Source organism: Bombus pyrosoma, linkage group LG4 (genome assembly GCF_014825855.1).
Source record: "Bombus pyrosoma isolate SC7728 linkage group LG4, ASM1482585v1, whole genome shotgun sequence".
Classification (NCBI taxonomy): domain Eukaryota; kingdom Metazoa; phylum Arthropoda; class Insecta; order Hymenoptera; family Apidae; genus Bombus; species Bombus pyrosoma.
The window spans coordinates 12827417-12846634 of record NC_057773.1 but is presented as its reverse complement, the minus strand read 5'-3'; the positions used below and the strand labels follow the sequence as shown (position 1 = coordinate 12846634).

At 30.2% G+C, this 19218-nt stretch overlaps 3 protein-coding genes across 6 annotated transcripts; 1 reads left to right on the top strand and 2 right to left on the bottom strand.

Moving 5' to 3' along the window:
- Positions 1 to 61: 61 nt before the first annotated feature.
- LOC122566685 lies at positions 62 to 10568 on the bottom strand. 3 transcript variants are annotated; one of them, XM_043724296.1, is made up of 11 exons: positions 10354 to 10568; positions 9688 to 9782; positions 9347 to 9477; positions 9177 to 9252; positions 8412 to 8552; positions 8160 to 8333; positions 7580 to 8077; positions 7230 to 7512; positions 6935 to 7154; positions 6630 to 6693; positions 62 to 3723 (listed from the first exon to the last, which is right to left on the bottom strand). In XM_043724296.1, exons 1-10 carry the CDS (start codon positions 10391 to 10393, stop codon positions 6633 to 6635), a joined length of 1719 nt encoding a protein of 572 aa, XP_043580231.1. In that variant the 5' UTR covers positions 10394 to 10568; the 3' UTR covers positions 62 to 3723; positions 6630 to 6632. The 3 variants fall into 3 exon arrangements, with proteins under 3 accessions (XP_043580231.1, XP_043580232.1, XP_043580230.1); XM_043724297.1 differs by having other exon boundaries at positions 62 to 1430; positions 10354 to 10567; XM_043724295.1 differs by having other exon boundaries at positions 62 to 6693; positions 10354 to 10567.
- Positions 10569 to 11512: 944 nt separating this feature from the next.
- Positions 11513 to 14181, top strand: LOC122567184 (nucleoporin NDC1). 2 transcript variants are annotated; one of them, XM_043725490.1, is made up of 2 exons: positions 11514 to 12065; positions 12624 to 14181. In XM_043725490.1, exons 1-2 carry the CDS (start codon positions 11792 to 11794, stop codon positions 13520 to 13522), a joined length of 1173 nt encoding a protein of 390 aa, XP_043581425.1. In that variant the 5' UTR covers positions 11514 to 11791; the 3' UTR covers positions 13523 to 14181. The 2 variants fall into 2 exon arrangements, with proteins under 2 accessions (XP_043581424.1, XP_043581425.1); XM_043725489.1 differs by having other exon boundaries at positions 11513 to 14181.
- A 752-nt stretch (positions 14182 to 14933) lies between these two features.
- On the bottom strand, positions 14934 to 17929 carry LOC122567169 (WD repeat-containing protein 36). The gene is given in 4 exon segments (XM_043725455.1): positions 14934 to 15831; positions 15906 to 16183; positions 16253 to 17609; positions 17611 to 17929. Coding segments are annotated over 4 exon segments (2667 nt in total). The 5' UTR covers positions 17788 to 17929; the 3' UTR covers positions 14934 to 14976.
- Positions 17930 to 19218: the final 1289 nt, after the last annotated feature.

Genomic DNA, 19218 nt, shown 5'->3' with positions numbered 1-19218 from the left:
TGTCCTATAAAATGTCCCAACACGTGGAAAAGAAGTAGCCATACAGAATAAGAAGAATCAATGCAAAAGAAGCAATCGCTTTATTACTTTCTCAACGATTTCTTACAAATTTCAGATACATTCTATGTATTTTACAATTTCACATTTAATGCACTTCGCATTTTGGACTGTGCTCTTTCGATATTCACTTCAATATGTCATGGTACGGAGTATTTTAAATCTATTTAGTCTCTGAACAAACGCCATCGCTTTTATTGTACACGCGCTCTTTATCCTTTCGCTTGTTCCCACTTTTCTATCTCGCCAGTTTCTTTCTCATTTTACATTCGTCAAAACGCATCTCACGCATTCGCGTATAGAATTTCGCGTAACATTTATGAAATATCATTCGAGAATGGAAAACCAAGAGACAGGTGCGATACCGATCATGACACGCTCTTACATAATATCTCTATTACGACTTCATTTTAATATAATACCTAGCAGAAGCTGCCTTACAATCGATTGAAATCCATCGTTATAGTTCTCAGATGAAAAAATTCGAGATTCATTATTGTTACGCTATTGCTGCACTTCGAATACGTTTTTCTTCTTTTCCACTTGTCATTGTAAAACAATAAAAATCAAAGCATGTACTGCCTCGTTGCGAACAGTCTCGTATCACCCAGTCCATGTTGATTTTCGTTTTCTTTTTTTTTTTTTCGCGCTTTTTTTTATATTTTGTATTTTTTTGTTTACTTTCTCTTTATTCTGGCTAAAATCTATTTCAAGATTTGACAAAAACCGATACCGCGATGCAATTCGAGTGTCATGTCAAATGTTCACAGAACAACGTGTTTTAGACAGAGAGGTTATAGAGAGATGAATTCGGAAACTGTACAAATCATGTTCGGTCATGTAAAAAATCCATTTACATTAATTTCGAACGTTAGGAGATTATTAATGTAAAAGCATTTTATTTCACGCAAATTACTATGTTTTTGTTTGTTCTATATACAGTTAATTAGTAGTTACTATTATCTTCAAATTACCAAATTTTAATGTTTCTGAAACTATGCAAGACGAAGGAAAGCTTAATTAATTCGCTCTAACTTCCAGACATAAGAGGATTTGTAGAGGATTAGTAAGAATTGCACTATTTTCCTATGGATAAAACTATTATCGACTCGTCCGCCTATGGAGATCGTGTTGAGGATGATGTTATTCATTGCGTGCGAGAATCGACGACGACGACGATGTTTGGTAATACGGCGGCACCCGTCGACGGTGTCTTGTCTACGCAGCACCGTAAAATACTTCATGTTCGCGTAACGCGAGTTGAGGAAACATGAAAGTGACGAAATATACCGCGCTACACCAACATCTCTTGACAAAATCTATGCGTTCCTTATAGTTATGGCTTCAGTGAAGATAACCGTGACAGTTCATCCCTTTAACAAAAAGGAGTTGGCGATGAATGCAAAAATGATTGTACAAATGGATGGCAGAAAAACACGGATTTTCAACACTAAGACACCGGGTAGTTGCAGAGAAATCGACAGAGACAAATACAAAGACTTCACGTTTGATCGCTCTTATTGGTCCTGCGACACGAACGATGACAACTATGCATCCTAGGAAGAGGTTTTCTATGATCTTCGTACGGACGTAATGAAGTGCCTTCGAGGGCTACAATGCTTGCTTCTTTGCTTACGACCAAACAGAGTCTGGAAAGATCTTTACCATGATGGGCACACCGGAAGCTCAAGGATTGATACCACGGATTCGTAAGACGCTGTTTGGCAGAATGGCAGCTGGTAAAGAGAGCGGAGCGTCGTATAGAACTGAAGTATCATTCCTGGAAATACACAATGAAAGAGCAAGGGATCTAATGAGACTGGGCCAGTCACAGTTTCAATCTCTCCGAATGCGGGAATATCCTAAAATATAGCCTTATGTCCGAAACCTGCCGAGCCACCTCATGTGCGATTATTCAGACATTCAAGAATGCATGGTAAGAGGTAATACGCACAGAACTACGGCGAGCACAAATATGAACGATGTGAACAACAAGAATCGCGCGATTTTTATGATCACGTACGTGCAACTATCCGAAGGCAATACGCCGTCGGAGACCGTTTCGAAGATTCATCTTGCCGACTTGGCTGAAAGCAAACATGCAAATGCAACGGGTGCGACAGGCCAACGACTAAAAGAAGGTGCGCATATCAATAAGTCACTGATAACATTAGGTTCTGTGATATCGGCGCTCTCGGAAGTTAGTTCCACAGGCGACGCGTCTTCCTCTTCTAAGCGTAATGTCTTCATACCTTATCGAGATAGTGTACTGACGTGGTTGTTAAAGGACTCGCTTGGAGGTAACTCGAACACGATTACGATATTAATCTACTATTAATGCAGCCAATTGTAATTACGGCGAGACCCTCAGTACACTCAGGTACGCTAACCGAGCGAAAAAATATTATTAATAAAACTATTATCACCATATGAGTATCAGTATTTTTACATTTTATTCTGCTTTTTTAATGCGATGATATGTTTCTATCCATGAAATAATATTGAAACACCTCCTAAACGAATACAAGTGTGTATCTAGCACTTAAGATATTAGTCTGACAGCGGAGCAAGTAGTTTCAGCGTTCTTATGGTCAGACACTACGTGTTCTACCAGAAAATTTGCTTCTTTACCTATTCCCATCTGCTTTTCTTGGGAGAAGAATTAGCAGGTAAATGAATCGTAACTCTGTCTCACTTTCAAAGGAGATAATATTCAATGTTTAACAAAATATAGATCGGATGTTTAGTGAAATATAAAAGTTGAAGGTGATTCAATTTTTGTCTTTCTACTTGTACTTTTCATCTTTTCCTTATCATGGATATCCTACACAGTGACGTTTTTGGTATCAATGAACAAACGTTTCGTGGACTTGCATAGTTTTAAAAACACCAAGGTGACAGTAGTATACAATGTTTGATCGACAAACAACCAATGGACGGAAATGAAAGACAAGGTAAACTGCATAATTTGATAATGCTAGATTGTTTCCACTGCTATTGGACCTACCATGGACCTGCTATTGGATATTCTACTGGAATAAGAAGAGCTTATGAAGTAATTAAAGTAATATTTATGCGAGTATTTCTCCATTAGAAGGAAAGAATCGATTGTCTATAAAACACAAAAATGATGATATTTTTAATCGTCGTTTAAAATATTAAAACTTGCATAAACAAATATTTCCACCTAAATATTATATGAAAAAATTAAATACAACGATAAAACTATAAATATAAATCACACCTCAGTTTATGGAAATAATTAAATTTTCTTTAATTAACTGACAAATTAATACAGTTCACCCAATATTTTATCCTTCGTTTTTTCCCTATAATGAAACAGACATCGTTAACAAATTGGATAACTTCAAGAATTCTCGTTCACGATAATGACATTTATCTGTCTAAACACTCGAATTGCTAACGCATTCGTAACATACATTATGTATAATATGTATGACTATTTATGAAGTGTGACTAGCTTAAAATTATGATTATATGATCGATATCTATTGTCATAAACAACGGCGAACATTTATACCATTGTATGTATATTCTTCACTGTACACTTTTCTTTCACTGGAAACCAGCTATACTGTGCAATATTAAGCATGTGATTGTACAATCGTAACTGTGCGCAAATACCTCCAGTTCTCTGGACCACGTCTACACACAGAAGTTAGAAATCTTTCAAATACATAACAACTGCTAGAAATACATAGATATACAGAATGCTTCAAAGTAAACGTCACACAAAATAATTGCTAAATGAAACTTTTTCGTTATTTCTCTCTGTTACAAAGGGCATTCTGCTCACATTATTTTTTAATTTACTTAAAAGTTACTTGGTACGTGCTCTTTGTTTAATTCAATGTTTCGTTAGAATTGTTAATAATGTATCATTTTTATGAGAATTTCTTCTGTTGTTAGGAACTGATAATTGTTTTTATTTTCATTTAGCAACTATATATTTCACTCGTTTCGAAGCATCCGTTGGAAAGGGATCTCTAAAAATTCGTCAAAAAATACGATCAGTATGATATTTTCTTGAGTAGAAATCGGAATGCTGAAAAATGCTAACTAAATGTCATGGTTTCATTGCAATGTGCACGATTTTTAGAAATTCGCGAAAATTTTTATATAACAAAAATTTTGGAAGATCCTTCCGCACCAAAATTATTTAACAAAGTTAAAGTATTTTAAGTGTTATCTCTTGTAAAATGTTTAACTTGATGCTTTCAATGAGAAGAATTATTTAAATATGGATTTATTCAATCAATTTATGTAAATTTAAAATTTAACGTGAAATCCTAACGTTAGCAGGTGTAGTATGTGATATGCATTTCTAATATCTGCTTTCGTAATATGTAGATCAAAATCTATTTTTTTTTTTTATCTTTTCCCGATATAAAGGCAATCGAATTAGTAATCAATTCTAACAAATGATTTTTGCACCTTAATTGGGATTTTCAATGTGGATAAGAGACATGTAAAATATTTGCTTCGAAACTTTTTAAACTATAATATAATACATAGTATACTATATATATGGTATACTAGTATAGTATATTATAGTATAATAAAATTTGGAACCTCATAATACCCATCACAATAGAATTTGAAGTTCCCTCTATCTCGACGAAATATTTTCCAATGTAAAAAAGAATCCACGATAAAAATATAATTTTTATATTATGAAAACAAACAGATTTTTTTCTTTTATTTCGACTAAAGCACATTTCACATATTACACTGTTGTATTGAAAATGCTTTAACAAACTAGGAAATCTAATTATTCCTCAAAGCTAGAACTAACGATCTCGCGGAAGTAAATGTAACTACCAATGTAATTTAAATCTAAAATGTAATCACACTACGATTTTTTTCTACTGTGCAGAAAGGATTTTTCAAAATCTGTCGAATTAAAATTCTTAAATTTTGACTATAGTCATCATCCACATCAATGTTACGAAATTACTAACTATAAGAACTTGGTTCCCTGAAATACCATTGAAATGAAACTACTCATAATTTGATTGTATCGATTCAAATACGTCTTGAACAAATTCTAAATGCCAAATTACCTTCAATGCAATCCTTTCTTCAATATTTCATACTATATTCTACAGATAAAATATTTATTCATGATCTAGCAATTACGGCAGTGATACGTGTCGAAAATTGCTATTGGTTAATAACAATTATCTATGGCTTTTGGAGCTGTCCAACTAAAACTGCAGTTCAAGGTACAATCATTTATAGTAATTTTCATCTAGACGATATATACATCTACATATAGCTTTTAAAACATTCTGCTTTCTCTAACATTTCCATTTTACATTCAACAATTCCTTCGTTAAAATTCTATTTCCATTTATTGTTTAATATATAATAATTTCTTTCATTTTCCTCTTTCTTTTTATCTTCATTATTTCTGTTTTTCTTTTGGCACCTACGTGAACAGAAAATTTAGAAAAACTTCACGAGGTAAGAAGTTGGACAGCCTTGCATGAGATTCTAACAATCGTACAATCTAAACTGCGAACAATATCTTTTCTCTTTCCCTTTCATAAAATGTTCATCTCTTGTATCAATCATTGACTTGACATCGGTGTCATCTATTACACAGATACAATACTTGATCGCCCTTAATAAATTATGACAGTGTTCATTTTTAATGTTAAAAAATCAAATGAAACGCTATACATACAACAATTAGCTTATAGCGAACAATTTAAAAGATATCGTGTTAAAGAGTGGTTCGCGTGACTGCGTAATTATCGTTTGATGCACAGTCGAGACTTAAACAATACATGTATATATCACTTAATTTGATACATGAATTTCTAGTTAAATTGCACTGAATGTCTCAATACTAGCTGCGCATTAATGACTACAGATAAATGCAACGAATATGCAGAAATAATGAGTACAATTGAATAATGTAACCATAAGACGTTAATCTAGAAAATGTTAGTACGTTATCGCTCGACACATTCAAACGTAAATCACTTTTCCGATAGTGAGTCATTCCGCAATAAATCGTGCAAGATTTGCTTCCATGGTCATGGTGCTATTTTATAACTCGCGACATTTATTGACAACAGTATCAAAAAACAAATTCATATAAAAGTTTAATCTTCTATAAACAACTTCTTTAATTAATTAAAAGACAAATATAATATTAAATCAAAGATCAAAAGCTTAACTTTTTTATCATTATATAAATTAATTTTTATTGCATATTTCAACAAAATACTTTGATTGATATATTTCGATTTTCTTCTCCGAAACTTTTACTTTTTCTCGCATATAAAAATGTTCAAAGCAGAAAATCGAACTTTCCCAGAAGTAATTTTTTGAAGTTATAAATAAATATAGAGAGTTAAAAGAAATGACGACAGTAAGTGGTTCTAATACGTTTGAATGTTTGAGGACAATTACGATAACACATTTTACGACAAATAATTTACATAAAAAAAAGAAGGAATTATATATATGTATATATATCTTCGAGTGAAAATTAATAGAAAAATAATATGGATATTTAAATGTTTATTATGAATACGTACTAACTATAGTCGAACCTTTAGCTCTTCCATTCTTTGCCGTATTCTTCGCCGCATCTCCTTATATCTGAAAATTCAAACAAAAAGGAAAATATAATTTCAATATATTTCACTTTAATTAACTCTTTGTTTCCTAATTTAAATAACAGATTCATTTATTTTGAAAGATTTCAAGATGGACATTAATACAGAAATATAAGAGTACAGTATTTTTTAAAAAATAACTCTTTAGATGAATAAAACATGTCCAATATATTCGAATAAAATGATCAAAATTAAGAATTATGTACATATTTAAAAAGACATACTTTTCTTTTAAGAGAAGAATCTGACGCTCCTCTTCGTAATAATAACGCTGCAATATACCGTGACATTCTACCAAAGAGAGATTAAGAAATTGCGCAACGTCAGAGCTAATTTCCGGAGTCGACAATTTGTCTACTAAAAAAAGTCGCGCGACATTTTCGTGCGGACCTAATACTACGCGAACCTCCAGCGGATATTCGTCGTCTCTTAATCTTCTTTGCTCTATAAAAAAGAAAATTATCTTTCTCAAATAGCGATTAAGAGTAGATATGTGTTTCCTAAAATAATTTAACTCACCGCCATTATCGCGGACGACGAACAACGCAAAATTATCTGGTTTAGCATCAACTTTATATTTGTCTAACATAAGGTTGATAACTTCCTGAGTATTTACTAAACTTGTAATCCAAACGGACATTTGAGATCCATGCGGAGGTGTAAAAAAACTGGTTTCACGATTATAAAAATGTCCGTTAATTGAACAACGACGCCGCAGTCGACTACGTGATTGTCGTCGACCACCCGGACGACGTCTAATTGCGGTGGACCCTTGTTTTCGTCGTAAAACTACGCCATCCAGCTAGAACGTATTACAGATATGCATATACAGGGGGAATAATAAATTCAAGACTATAATTGTTAAATACCTCTAGTCCGCTGTCGGTCGACATTGTCATGTTATCATCTTCTCTAAATTGTAGAGAATTTACAGAATCTGTATCGCTATCAGTTCGATGTCTTTGGAGGCAATCAGGTCCGGACATCGATCGATTTAAGCCTTTTTCTATCCAACTGTCATCAGTGCTAATAGATCTATTACCGGACATATTTTTCTCCAAGTTATCGAAGTATTCTACCCTTCGAAGCGTTCCATTTCGATTTGGTGTGCCATGGTAAATAGGCGTATCGGTACTGGAAGAACTACCTATACTGTGCGTTGGTGTACTAGTTACGCTACTATCGTTACCACGGTTGCTTTGATGATTCGGACTATCAGCTTCTGAATTTTCGCGAGAATCAGATCTATCAAAACTGGATTGAGAGGAAAGAGGCAGTGGGTCGGAAGTGGTTTGCGAACTAATCGAAGGTAGATTTTCGGGCATCGTTTGGTATAATTTCTTTCCATCTTCGATTTTACGTTCAACCTGGATAATTAAAAATCAGATAAAAATAAATAAAATGAAAAATATTTAATAATCAGAAATTTTAATAACCTATATATATTACCTGAAGAAGCTCATCTATTTCATCCCACTCCATGTTCTTAACGTCTAGTTTCATTGGTAAAGTGAGGCTCTTAAGATGATCAGGTGAGGTCGGTACAGACTTTGTTTCAGTTTCCGCATCTTGTTCACAAGTTTCTTTTACACAATCTTCCTCTTTTTCTTCATCTTCTATACTCTATTGGCAGAATTTACAAGATATATGAACACATAAAATATTTTAAGCATCCCTTTTCATATAAAAATATATACACACATCAGAAACACTACGTCTACATGAATTTCTATTACGAGCTGTAACTACTGTGCGTTGATCATCATCTTCTTTCAAATGAATCACTCCTCTGACACCCCAATAAATACGAAGTGCGCCTTCCAATATCAATCTTCCATTAACCTGTTAAAAAATAATATTAATTATACGTGTCACGTCCCGCGATCCGCACGATCCGTAGCGCGAAAGTAAAATGGATAATTTCTTCAAATCAAGGTGATCTAAAACGTTTATTTGAAACCATGTTTACAATATTTGAAGTGAAAGACAGTTAAAGCTGCTAAAATCTATATCTTGCAAAAACTTATCTAACCATGTTTTTATATTTACCTAATTATGTTTCTATAACGACATTAAGACAATTTAAATTGTAAACAAAGTCGGCAGTTGAACAAACGTTTTCAACAGAAACATTTTCAAAAGAAAGACCCCGACGTTTTTTTTACCGTTATTTACCGTATTCACCGTTCGTTTATCGAACATATTAATTAATTACCGTTCGTCAACCGAATAATTACCATTGTCTATCGAAGAGTTAGTTATCATTTTGTCAACCGAAGAATTTTATATCCGTCAGTTCGTCAGTCAATTGTCAATATCGAAATCAAGTAAAATTTGAATAAATCATTACATTGTTAATTTACTTTTGAACAACTTTAACCCTCTCCCGTGCCCGTATTCCCGCACATAGCAGGTTAGCCGAAAATAGAGCTTATATTTTCTTAAGCATAAATATAAGATAAATACCTCACGGCTTCTTATTCCACCACTTTTGCCTTCATAATACTGGTTGAAAACCTTCAACTTTGATTCCAAGTGTGATCTAAGTATGAAAAATTATAACAATATAAAACTTAATGTAATAATATGTTTAATAGTATGGTATTAAATAAAATACATTGTTTTGAACTATATACCTAGGTAATGATGGCCGAGCTTCTTTTTTCCCAAAACTTGTATGTGATTCAACTCTCGTTCCATGGCCAAATAATTGTGGCCCAAAAAGAGCTCCGTAACATGGTACGTGACAATATGGTACACCCTTATGCTACATAATAATTTTTAATTAAATAAATAATAATTTTTAAAAAGAAAATATAAATTTTGTTATATGATTATTAAGTAAAAGTTAACAGTAATATATCAAAAATGAAATATTTAAAGTGGTGACAGAAAATTAGATAAATTAAATATTTAAATATGACTAATAATATTACAATATTTAATTAACAATTTTATAAAATATACGATGCTGCACCTCTGCATGCTGGCCTGGATTTAAGCGTTTCCCACATTCTTCGCATCTTAAACATTCTGGATGCCAGTCATATCCCAATGATTGCTTGCGTTCAGCTAAAGTCACAGTTTTTCAAAATATTTTGTAGAAAATAAACAAGTATATTTATGATCTATTTGGACAAAATACTCACTTTATTTGTAAAACTTTACAGTATTACACAAAGCACATATAATTTTATAATCAATTGAGATTTCACTAATTTTTTAATAAATATATTTTCTTAAGTTTTATTTAATACATGCATTTTGTTTTTATAAATAATAAATTATTAACTTATAAATTGGCATATTAAAATATTTGTTTAAATTAGTATATAAAATACATAAATAAATTTTTATTTTCACCTGTAGTATTTTTTTTTAATATTTAAAATATTAAAATCATCATATCTCTCTCATGATAATAAACAATTAATCTTTTAATTTAAAAAATAATTTTTTAATAATAACAAAGTGTTTGGTTAAAATGCAGAAAAATAATAATAAAATAATTTTTTAAATAAAATATATACAAGTAACATAACATTTATACAGACGAAAAATTAATCAACTCATTATAATGACAGGAAACGGTACTTGTCAAAATTAGTACGCCTTTTTAATATATGCGAAGATTGAAACTAACCGAAATATACTGGTTTCCCACATTTATGGCACTTCCACATGACGGCAGACTCTTGTAATATCCATAAAATAATAGAAATTAACTCATACGAGATTCTAATCCATTTTGTTTATACTATATGAATAGGTCCATTGAAAATGACATGCGGGTTAATTAAAGATGTTACTAGTAAGGCAACCTTCGCTGGATAATGAATAGTTCCTCTGCGGGTTCAAAAACTTATCAAGCACTTGACTTACATTTTCTTACTAAAATCATAGAGTACAAAGTAGAAAGGAAACTGAAAGTACTAAGTAATTGCACACCATTTATTCATGGATCTTTATTAAATATTCTAATATTTGGATAATTTTACAATGTAAGTACTCTATTAAAGAATTATGTTAAACATTTTTAAGTAATATATTTCTTCTTTTATTTATTAATTGTAAATAGTAACATACACAAATACAACGTGGAATTGATTAATCGGTAGTGAAACTATATTATATACATAGTTACATTATAAATTACATTATTACAAGTACGAAGTACATGCTTCAATTCTTGCTTTCTAATGTATTAATATCATAACATTTATTTGCAACTTTTATAACACTTTTATTTGAAGCATATTACATAAATCACATTATATTATAAATTACTAATTATTACAAATACATGAAAGAAATTATATTGTTCATTATGGCGTGCTTTTATATTCATATGGTATTTACATAAATTAAAGAGTCTGCTTTCTTAAACTCATCAAGTGTTTGAAATAATATATTATAACTTCAACAATTTACTATTTGATGAAGATATGTTTAGAATTTTACTGAAAGTCGATTGTACTTTTAGTAGTCTCTTTTTAAAATATATATATTTAGTATGTGAAATATAGTATAATAATTATTATAAATAACAAACTTTATTTTTAAAACAATACAAAAAATATTATTTAAAAATATTAATAAATTTATCAAAAATTGATTTGGAAAATAAGGAAACTTTATAGAAAGAAATCAATTCCAAATATTTCTTTTAGTAAAGCTAATACATAAAACTTTTAATGTTAAATATCCTGTTGATAATGATTCGATAAATAATATGTTTCGTTCAAGAGGATAATTCAAATTTAATCATAGTGATAAATATCACCCTTTATCTTCTTTTCATGAGGACAGCCATGATGGCGCGCTTAAATTCAATGGAAAATTCATAATCATACCGGCTTTTTGAAACGAGGAATTTATGTATATCATTTTTATTCCTTGATAAAAATACGTATTTGAAAAGTTAAATAGTTGAGAACGTGTAAAATATTCAAATAAATGTTATTATTATTAAAAGTATAAAAGTTTAACTATTACGTTAAGTTTGTTGGCAAGAATTTTGAGTTGCTCAATTTGTGCGGTTTTATCAAGAAAGTGGAGGTTAACCGTTACAAGTAAATAAAATGATACAAATGAATAAAAAAGGATGCAAAGAATTGCTAATGCAGAGAATGTTCTTAGCTATAATCTCCAGTATAATCGTACAATTTTTACTTGTGACTTGCTTACTTCTAATTACAAATTTAAATACAGATTATGTGTCATGGATTCAAAACACATGGACAGCGATAACCTCTTTTCGAATGTGGAGTTATTTCTGTGTTCTTGCTACCGTTACATTTTTTCAAGGAGTTATTTGTAGCAAAAGTTACTCTACCATTCCACCCTACTCAAAAAGTAGGTTTATTAAATTTTTTGGAATATTCACATATCAAAATATTTTGATGGGTATCCTGCACATTATCATTGGTGGTCTCCTTGTTTGGTTGCATTTATCAATCAGAGGAGACAAATATGGTTTTTTAATGACAAAATGTAACAGAATTTATGGAATGTGTTTAATGGAAGAACATTACTTTTTATTCTTAAGTGGATTTTGGAGTGGATTATATTTTTTCTTGAAGATTAGTATCTTTCATATGAAATATTTAAAATTTCCTATCATATCTTCATCAAAGCTTTTTCGATTTAAAGCAGGAATCAGCTCCCTGCTTCCATCATTAATGGCTGAATGCATATGGCCAACTCTATATTATTTAATTGGTTATTATTTCTTGGGTCCTTATTGTTGTTCTACAATATTATTTTTGTCATCCTTACAATTAGAAAGTGAACCATTGAGTAGCATTCCTAGCTTACTGAATCTGTCATTGATTTTTCAATTATGGTTGTACCAACTGATGTTTGTATTAACAATTAACAGTATGTATTTACTATTTGAAATATATTTGACAGAATGGGTTCCTTTTGAATTCAAACAAAGTAATGTATTTAACACTGCTGAATATGGAGTGACACTTCCTGGCGCGTTATCTACAGACAAAGTGCCAATAATGCAACATTTAGGCTATTTAGATTTAATTACAATAGCACAAAAGGATAAAGCAAGAAGAGGTGTATTATTCACACTCAGTCAACCTGGGGGTCATCCTTACAATTGGAACTGTGTTATAGAAAAATGTACTGGTCTCATCAAAAAATTTTCTGATGATCTTAGCGCAGCATGCATTAAACCTCAAGAACCAATACTATCTCCTGGTGCTCCAAGTTCAACAATGACAGATGTTACTGCATTTCAGAAACAATATATGTATCGTATGCGCAGTTTAATAAAAGAAGAAGTACAAACCTGTATACAAAGTAATATAAAAAAAGATGTTGACAATGAACTGTTTATTCAAAAATTCATAAAAACAAGATGGAACAACTTTCTCACATACTTACTTTCTAAACCACTTATTTCATATGTTTTTGGTGAAATAGAGGGTGGTAAAGTATGTCATATTTTATTTAATGGACAGACGATAATCTGGGCTGCGGATGCAATTTCATCTTTAGCTGTATTATCATTAAATGAAGATTCTTATGGAATTGCTCAAAAAGATTTACCACTTATAATCAATACTTTACTTGCATTGAAGCAAGCTCTTGATAAATTACAAAAATCAAATATTATGACAAAGAAACAACATGGAGATGATAAATTTATTAAACAAATCTTTCATTCTTTACGTGCTGCAGCAAAACGAAGTCTTTATAGAATAGTTACATGTTTTGAAATTTATATAGGAGATTTAGGATTAGAAACAACAACAGTGGAACAGTTACATAGTTTTCTTGCTTATAGAGAATAAATTCCCGTCGTTCATAGCAAACTTTGATATATGTATATATATATAAATAACTTTTATTTGTATCTACATAAAATATTTTTTGGTATCAAAATATGTCAATGATTGTAAGATTATTTTTGTACTTGTTATATTTATATACACGAACAAATTATACTTATGGTTAATCTTTTCTATCTTTTCTATTTAACTTTACATAACTGTGGTTTACTGTATAGGAAACTAATTATAAGTTATAAGAAAGTTATAAGTTATAACTAATTATAAGAAATAATTTGTAAAATGTCGCAATAAATTATTTTTCAAACATCTATAATTATTCGATCAATGTCCTTTGGGTTGGGTTTATTGGGGGTCTGAATAGCGGCGCACACCCTTGGCGGCCAGGCAACTAGAGACGTCTCGCGGACCGTTTCACGCGATGTAACAATACGTATATTTTAAATTTATATAAACTTCATTTATAAATCATATCGCGACCTCGATATACCCATAGTCAAAGAAAAAATAATAAAATATAGCAACAGATATAGCAAAAGAGTCAACAAGCATCGGAAGCCCGTAATAACTAAATTATTTAACACGTCGGACCAGATCCGCAGACTAAAAAAATACTACTCGTTAGACCTAAGCACAAGATTTAACTAAATATTTATATTAAGTAATATTTACTTATTTATAATACATATTCATAATTATACTTATCTATAATAAGTATTAACTTATTATAAATAATTAGCTATGTAACTGCGCCACGCCAGAGAAAATTACTGAAAATTCTCAATGCGAGTATTGATCGTAAATTACTAATAAATAAAAAAAAAATTTATAAATTATAGAATCACAGTATAATTTAATTTTCTATGTAATGCAATAAAAAACAAATATTATGCAATGTTAATTAGATTTTGTTAAAACGTACATAAGATAAAGAAACAAAAATTATTAAATAATATAATTTCTTATTTATTTGAAACAATCATTAGTATAATTATTTGCTTGGACGAAACAAGGTTAAAATTTTTATATTTTTGTTACAGCAGCGATTTAACAATTTGTAGAAAAAATTGTTTTGTATTTATAATATTCTTAAATATATTGTAATAAANTACATAGGTAACAATTAATTTATTAAATGAAGTATTAATAAATAGTTTTTTTTTTATTTATTATTAATTTACGATCAATTCTCGCATTGAGAATTTTCAGTAATTTTCTCTGGCGTGGTGCAGTGACATGACTAATTATTTATAATAAGTTAATACTTATTATAGATAAGTATAATTATGGATAAGTATTATAAATAAGTAATTATTACTTAATATAAATATCTAATTAAATCTTGTGCTTAGGTCTAACAGGTAGTATTTTTTTAGTCTGCGGATCTGGTCCGATGTGTTAAATAATTTAGTTATTACATAAAAAAATAACACGTCATTTTTATTACAATAAAATAATTACATCTTCTTCAAAGCTTGTACAACACTTAGATTATGAAACAATTTATCTCTTAATACAAACCAAGACTTTGAGTGTATTTCTTGTAATGTGACTAAATAATTTCTTAACGTTTCGTCTTCTGTTATTGTTGCTCCGTGGTATTTCAAAAATACGGCTAGGTAAGCTTGTGTTAATTCAAAATCCATTTTCTTTTCCATCATATGATATATCATTTTCATAAAGTGAAGTAATAAAGTATTTGATGTTTTTTCATCCGCTGAAAGTGATTGAATTTCGAAATCGATAGAACTGGGACTCATATTTTTTAATTTTTCAATAACTTCTTCAAATTGTGGATCTTTCATAGACAGTAAGGATTTGGCAAACAAAGTGAGATTTTCTAGCTCAGGATGAATAATCAGTTTCTTGTTGACTTCGGTATCTTTAACACCCGAAAGGTCAAATTTCAATTCTAAGGATGGAATCGTTGGCAGAAAGAAAGGTGCACTTTCCGGTGCCTTTGGCGGTTCTTTTGGTTTGTTCTTTTTTCTTATGATATCGATATTTAATAGATTCTGCCACCTCGAGTGAGCTAAACCGGACATTGTAATAAGATCCTCCTGAAGTTGTGCTGGAGAAACATAATCCAATTCTGGTTCAGTAAGTTCATCTTCATTAATATCAGTAACTTCTATTATTGAGCCAGGTAGACCAATCGTTGGAATCGGATCGTCTTTGTTCACTCCTTTCAAAGAAATGTGGGAATACAAGGTACGGTTTGACCATAAATATATACCTAAGTTACATACATGTGCTGTAGCAAGAAATTCACCAGTAGGTGAAAAACTTAAAGACGTGCATGCTTCTGGTACCTAAAACGTTACATTCAGTTAATATCTTTAAATTAGATTAATAATTAAGTTTTACTAACATCTATTATATATACCTGAAAAATGTCTATTAAATTGGAGGAAGGAATATCCCATGTTCGAATTGTACAATCCATAGATGCTGTTATTAGCCATCTAGAGTCAGGGTTAAAACATGCGTCTGTTAATCGCGCTTGATGTCCTTCAAAACGTCGGACAATTCTTTTAGTGTCAAGATCTATTAATATAATAGTAAAATCTTCCAATGCTATGGCTATAAGGGAACTATCATTATGATATCGTAACCATTCAGCTGGTTCATCCAATATTATTTTTGTTACCGATTCAGTATCTCCTTAAAATTATAATAAGCAATTAATTATATTTTCACATGTGTATCATGAAGTATAGTTATTTCTTTTACCTGCTTTTGGTTTAAATTTCCAAAACTTTACAAATGCATCTCTGCCAGCAGTGATTACAGTTTGATTTAAAGGATCTACCATTACACCTTTCACAGGACCTTGATGTGCTCCTTTATTAGTACCATAGCTAGCTCTGTGAATTCCTGATTGTATATTAAATCTTTCTACATGGCCACTATTATATCCAATAACAACAAAATCTCCACATTTTGTTATACACACACAAGTTGCAATAATGTTACGGTTGCTTTTAAACTTTTCTATGATTAATTTGTGTTCTCCCATTTTTGCTTTATCAGAAGACCATGTAGTGACTGTACCCAAACCAGAATGTGTTGCTGCAATGTTATTCCATTCTTTTTCTCTTGTTAACTCTACAGCAAAATTAGTAATTGGTGGCATTAATAAAGGATCTTCAATAAGTCTTCCTCTTTTCTTTGCAGCTTTTCTGTTGAATGATGCTCTTCCAAAGTTTTTATTCAACAGTCCCGTAATTGTAGAAAATGCCCTCAAAGAAGAATCACTTCCAGCTGTTAATATACTGTTACCTTTATTTCTATAAAAACGAACAATACTAGGAGGGTCTGAATGACCCTCTCTAATTCTTAAAAGTCTTCCAGCTCCATCAGCTAAGTCAAATATCCATAACTTTATAGAATTGTCAGAAGAAGAAGATACTAACAATGGTTCATTGGGTATATATTTTAATCCTGTGACACCCCTAAAATGAGCTTTAAGGAGTTGGCTTTCCACTTTACGTTGCTCTAAGTTCCAAAATACAATATGACCCTCTAAACTTCCTGTGGCCATTATTGGATGCTCATCTGTTCGGAAACTGATGGATATTACACAACCCCAATCTTGTACTAATTCAAAAAGTGTTTCATCGAGCTTCAAATTATGTAATATAATTCTTCCATCTCTTAAACCTATTGCTGCAACGTCTATTGCAGGTGCTTGTTCAAGTGCAGTTACTGGTGTGTTCCAGCCTTTAAACGTGTAAATTAATTTTAGTACTTTCAAATTCCATAACTGCAGTTGACCTTGTTCACTTCCAAGTAATATTTTGTTTATATAGGTGTTAGGATGTATTATTGTTGTAATTTTGAAATGTTTATCACTGAAATCAAGCTCTGTTATTAGCTCTTCTGTACTAATATCCCACAGTTTAACACTGTTGTTCTCATCAATAGATATTAAATGAAAACCAAAAGGTAACAGAATATGCACTGTGTAGTCATGTCCTTTATAAGTATGTTTTAGCTCTCCTCCTCTTCGCCAAGCGTATATTTCTTTTCCACATGCTGTAAAAGTGTGATAAGGGTCTCCCGCGAGACATGTAATTTCACCTGGANTGCGTTTTTGATGCGCTAAGAAGCGTGAAATGTGTACAACTGTACGTAAGAAACGTATCACCGACACATGTTATTATAAGATTTTCTTTTCGCCTTGTAATATATCTTGTTATAAGAGGAATGTGATTACTGACATATCCTAACGCGCGATTCTTGCAGAATATTTTACTGTGTCCCATTGTCTTTCCTTACTTTACGTTGAAACTGATGTTTATATACACTTAAAGAATAAGGTTAGAATATACAGCCATGCTTTTGAAATAATACAACTATGGGTGCGTCCATGTTTGAAAGCATAAACTATGTTTTTAATGAGAGTGATTTTTATTGTTTGAAGATTTTGTTTTTGATACGTATATTTTAAATTTATATAAACATCATTTATAAATTATAGAGTTACAGTATAATTTAATTTTCTATGTAATGCAATAAAAAACAAATATTATGCAATGTTAATTAGATTTTGTTAAAACGTACATAAGATAAAGAAACAAAAATTATTAAATAATATAATTTCTTATTTATTTGAAACAATCATTAGTATAATTATTTGCTTGGACGAAAGAAGGTTAAAATTTTTATATTTTTGTTACAGCAGCGATTTAACAATTTGTAGAAAAATTGTTTTGTATTTATAATATTCTTAAATATATTGTAACAAGTACATAGGTAACAATTAATTTATTAAATGAAGTATTAATAAATAGTAAAATTAAGTTCATATATAGGTAAGGAATGGAGTAGGAAAACAATTATTAATACTAAGTATTTTTTTTATAATTTCGTTTCAATTATCCGTCATTTCCACGGGTTCATATAAATCATTTGTATGCTAATATACATTACATATATGTATAAAACATAGTGTCTATTCTATAAAACCAAATACTGTTTATAACAAATATGTATGTTAATATTAGCGAGTGCTAAATACAATTTAATAACAAATACGATGAAGTAAACTCACATACAGCTTTAAAACGATTACTACCTATCAAATATTATATATAAGATGTAACTGTATTAAATTACAATTAATAACACTTAGATAATATTATCTACAAATTTTTTGGAAAAAAACAATTATTGTATATTGATATGTGATATATGGATAAATAATATACTATATGTATATATGTATGTTTAAAAAATATATCATATAAATAATATAAATATATATTACAAAAATTGAAAACAAAATATATGTATGTATAATTGACTATAGGTAAATAGTAAATAATTAATGTTACATTGTTAACTCTCGGTTATTCAATTATTTACAAATGAATAGGATATCTATTTCTTATGGAAGCTTATCATTCTTATATAATTTTTACATCCACGAATAAGGTTTTTCTTAGCGTATTTTTTTTTATAATGAATTACGAAATTGTTGGTATAACATTAAATTTAATATGGTTTATTTCATATGAAAGTGTTTCATGTTCCCATAATTACGTATTTTTAGTCCTTGTTCTATACTACCTGCAAACATTATTAAATTTATTTTGATGTGAAACAATTTTTTATGTATTTGATTAGATTTTCTTCTACTGAGTCAAGCGATTGTAATTAGAAATACGAAATGTTTTGTCAAATTAATAGAAACT

Excerpts from the sequence above, each read along its gene's own strand:
- LOC122566685 (XM_043724296.1), bottom strand. The coding sequence starts at position 10,393 with ATGTGGAAGTGCCATAAATGTGGGAAACCAGTATATTTCG. Across the intron at positions 9,478-9,687 it reads ATCCAGGCCAGCATGCAGAG|CATAAGGGTGTACCATATTG; the intron begins GTGCAGCATCGT and ends ATTATTATGTAG. Across the intron at positions 7,513-7,579 it reads CGACCGACAGCGGACTAGAG|CTGGATGGCGTAGTTTTACG; the intron begins GTATTTAACAAT and ends AATACGTTCTAG.
- LOC122567184 (XM_043725489.1), top strand. The coding sequence starts at position 11,792 with ATGATACAAATGAATAAAAAAGGATGCAAAGAATTGCTAATGCAGAGA.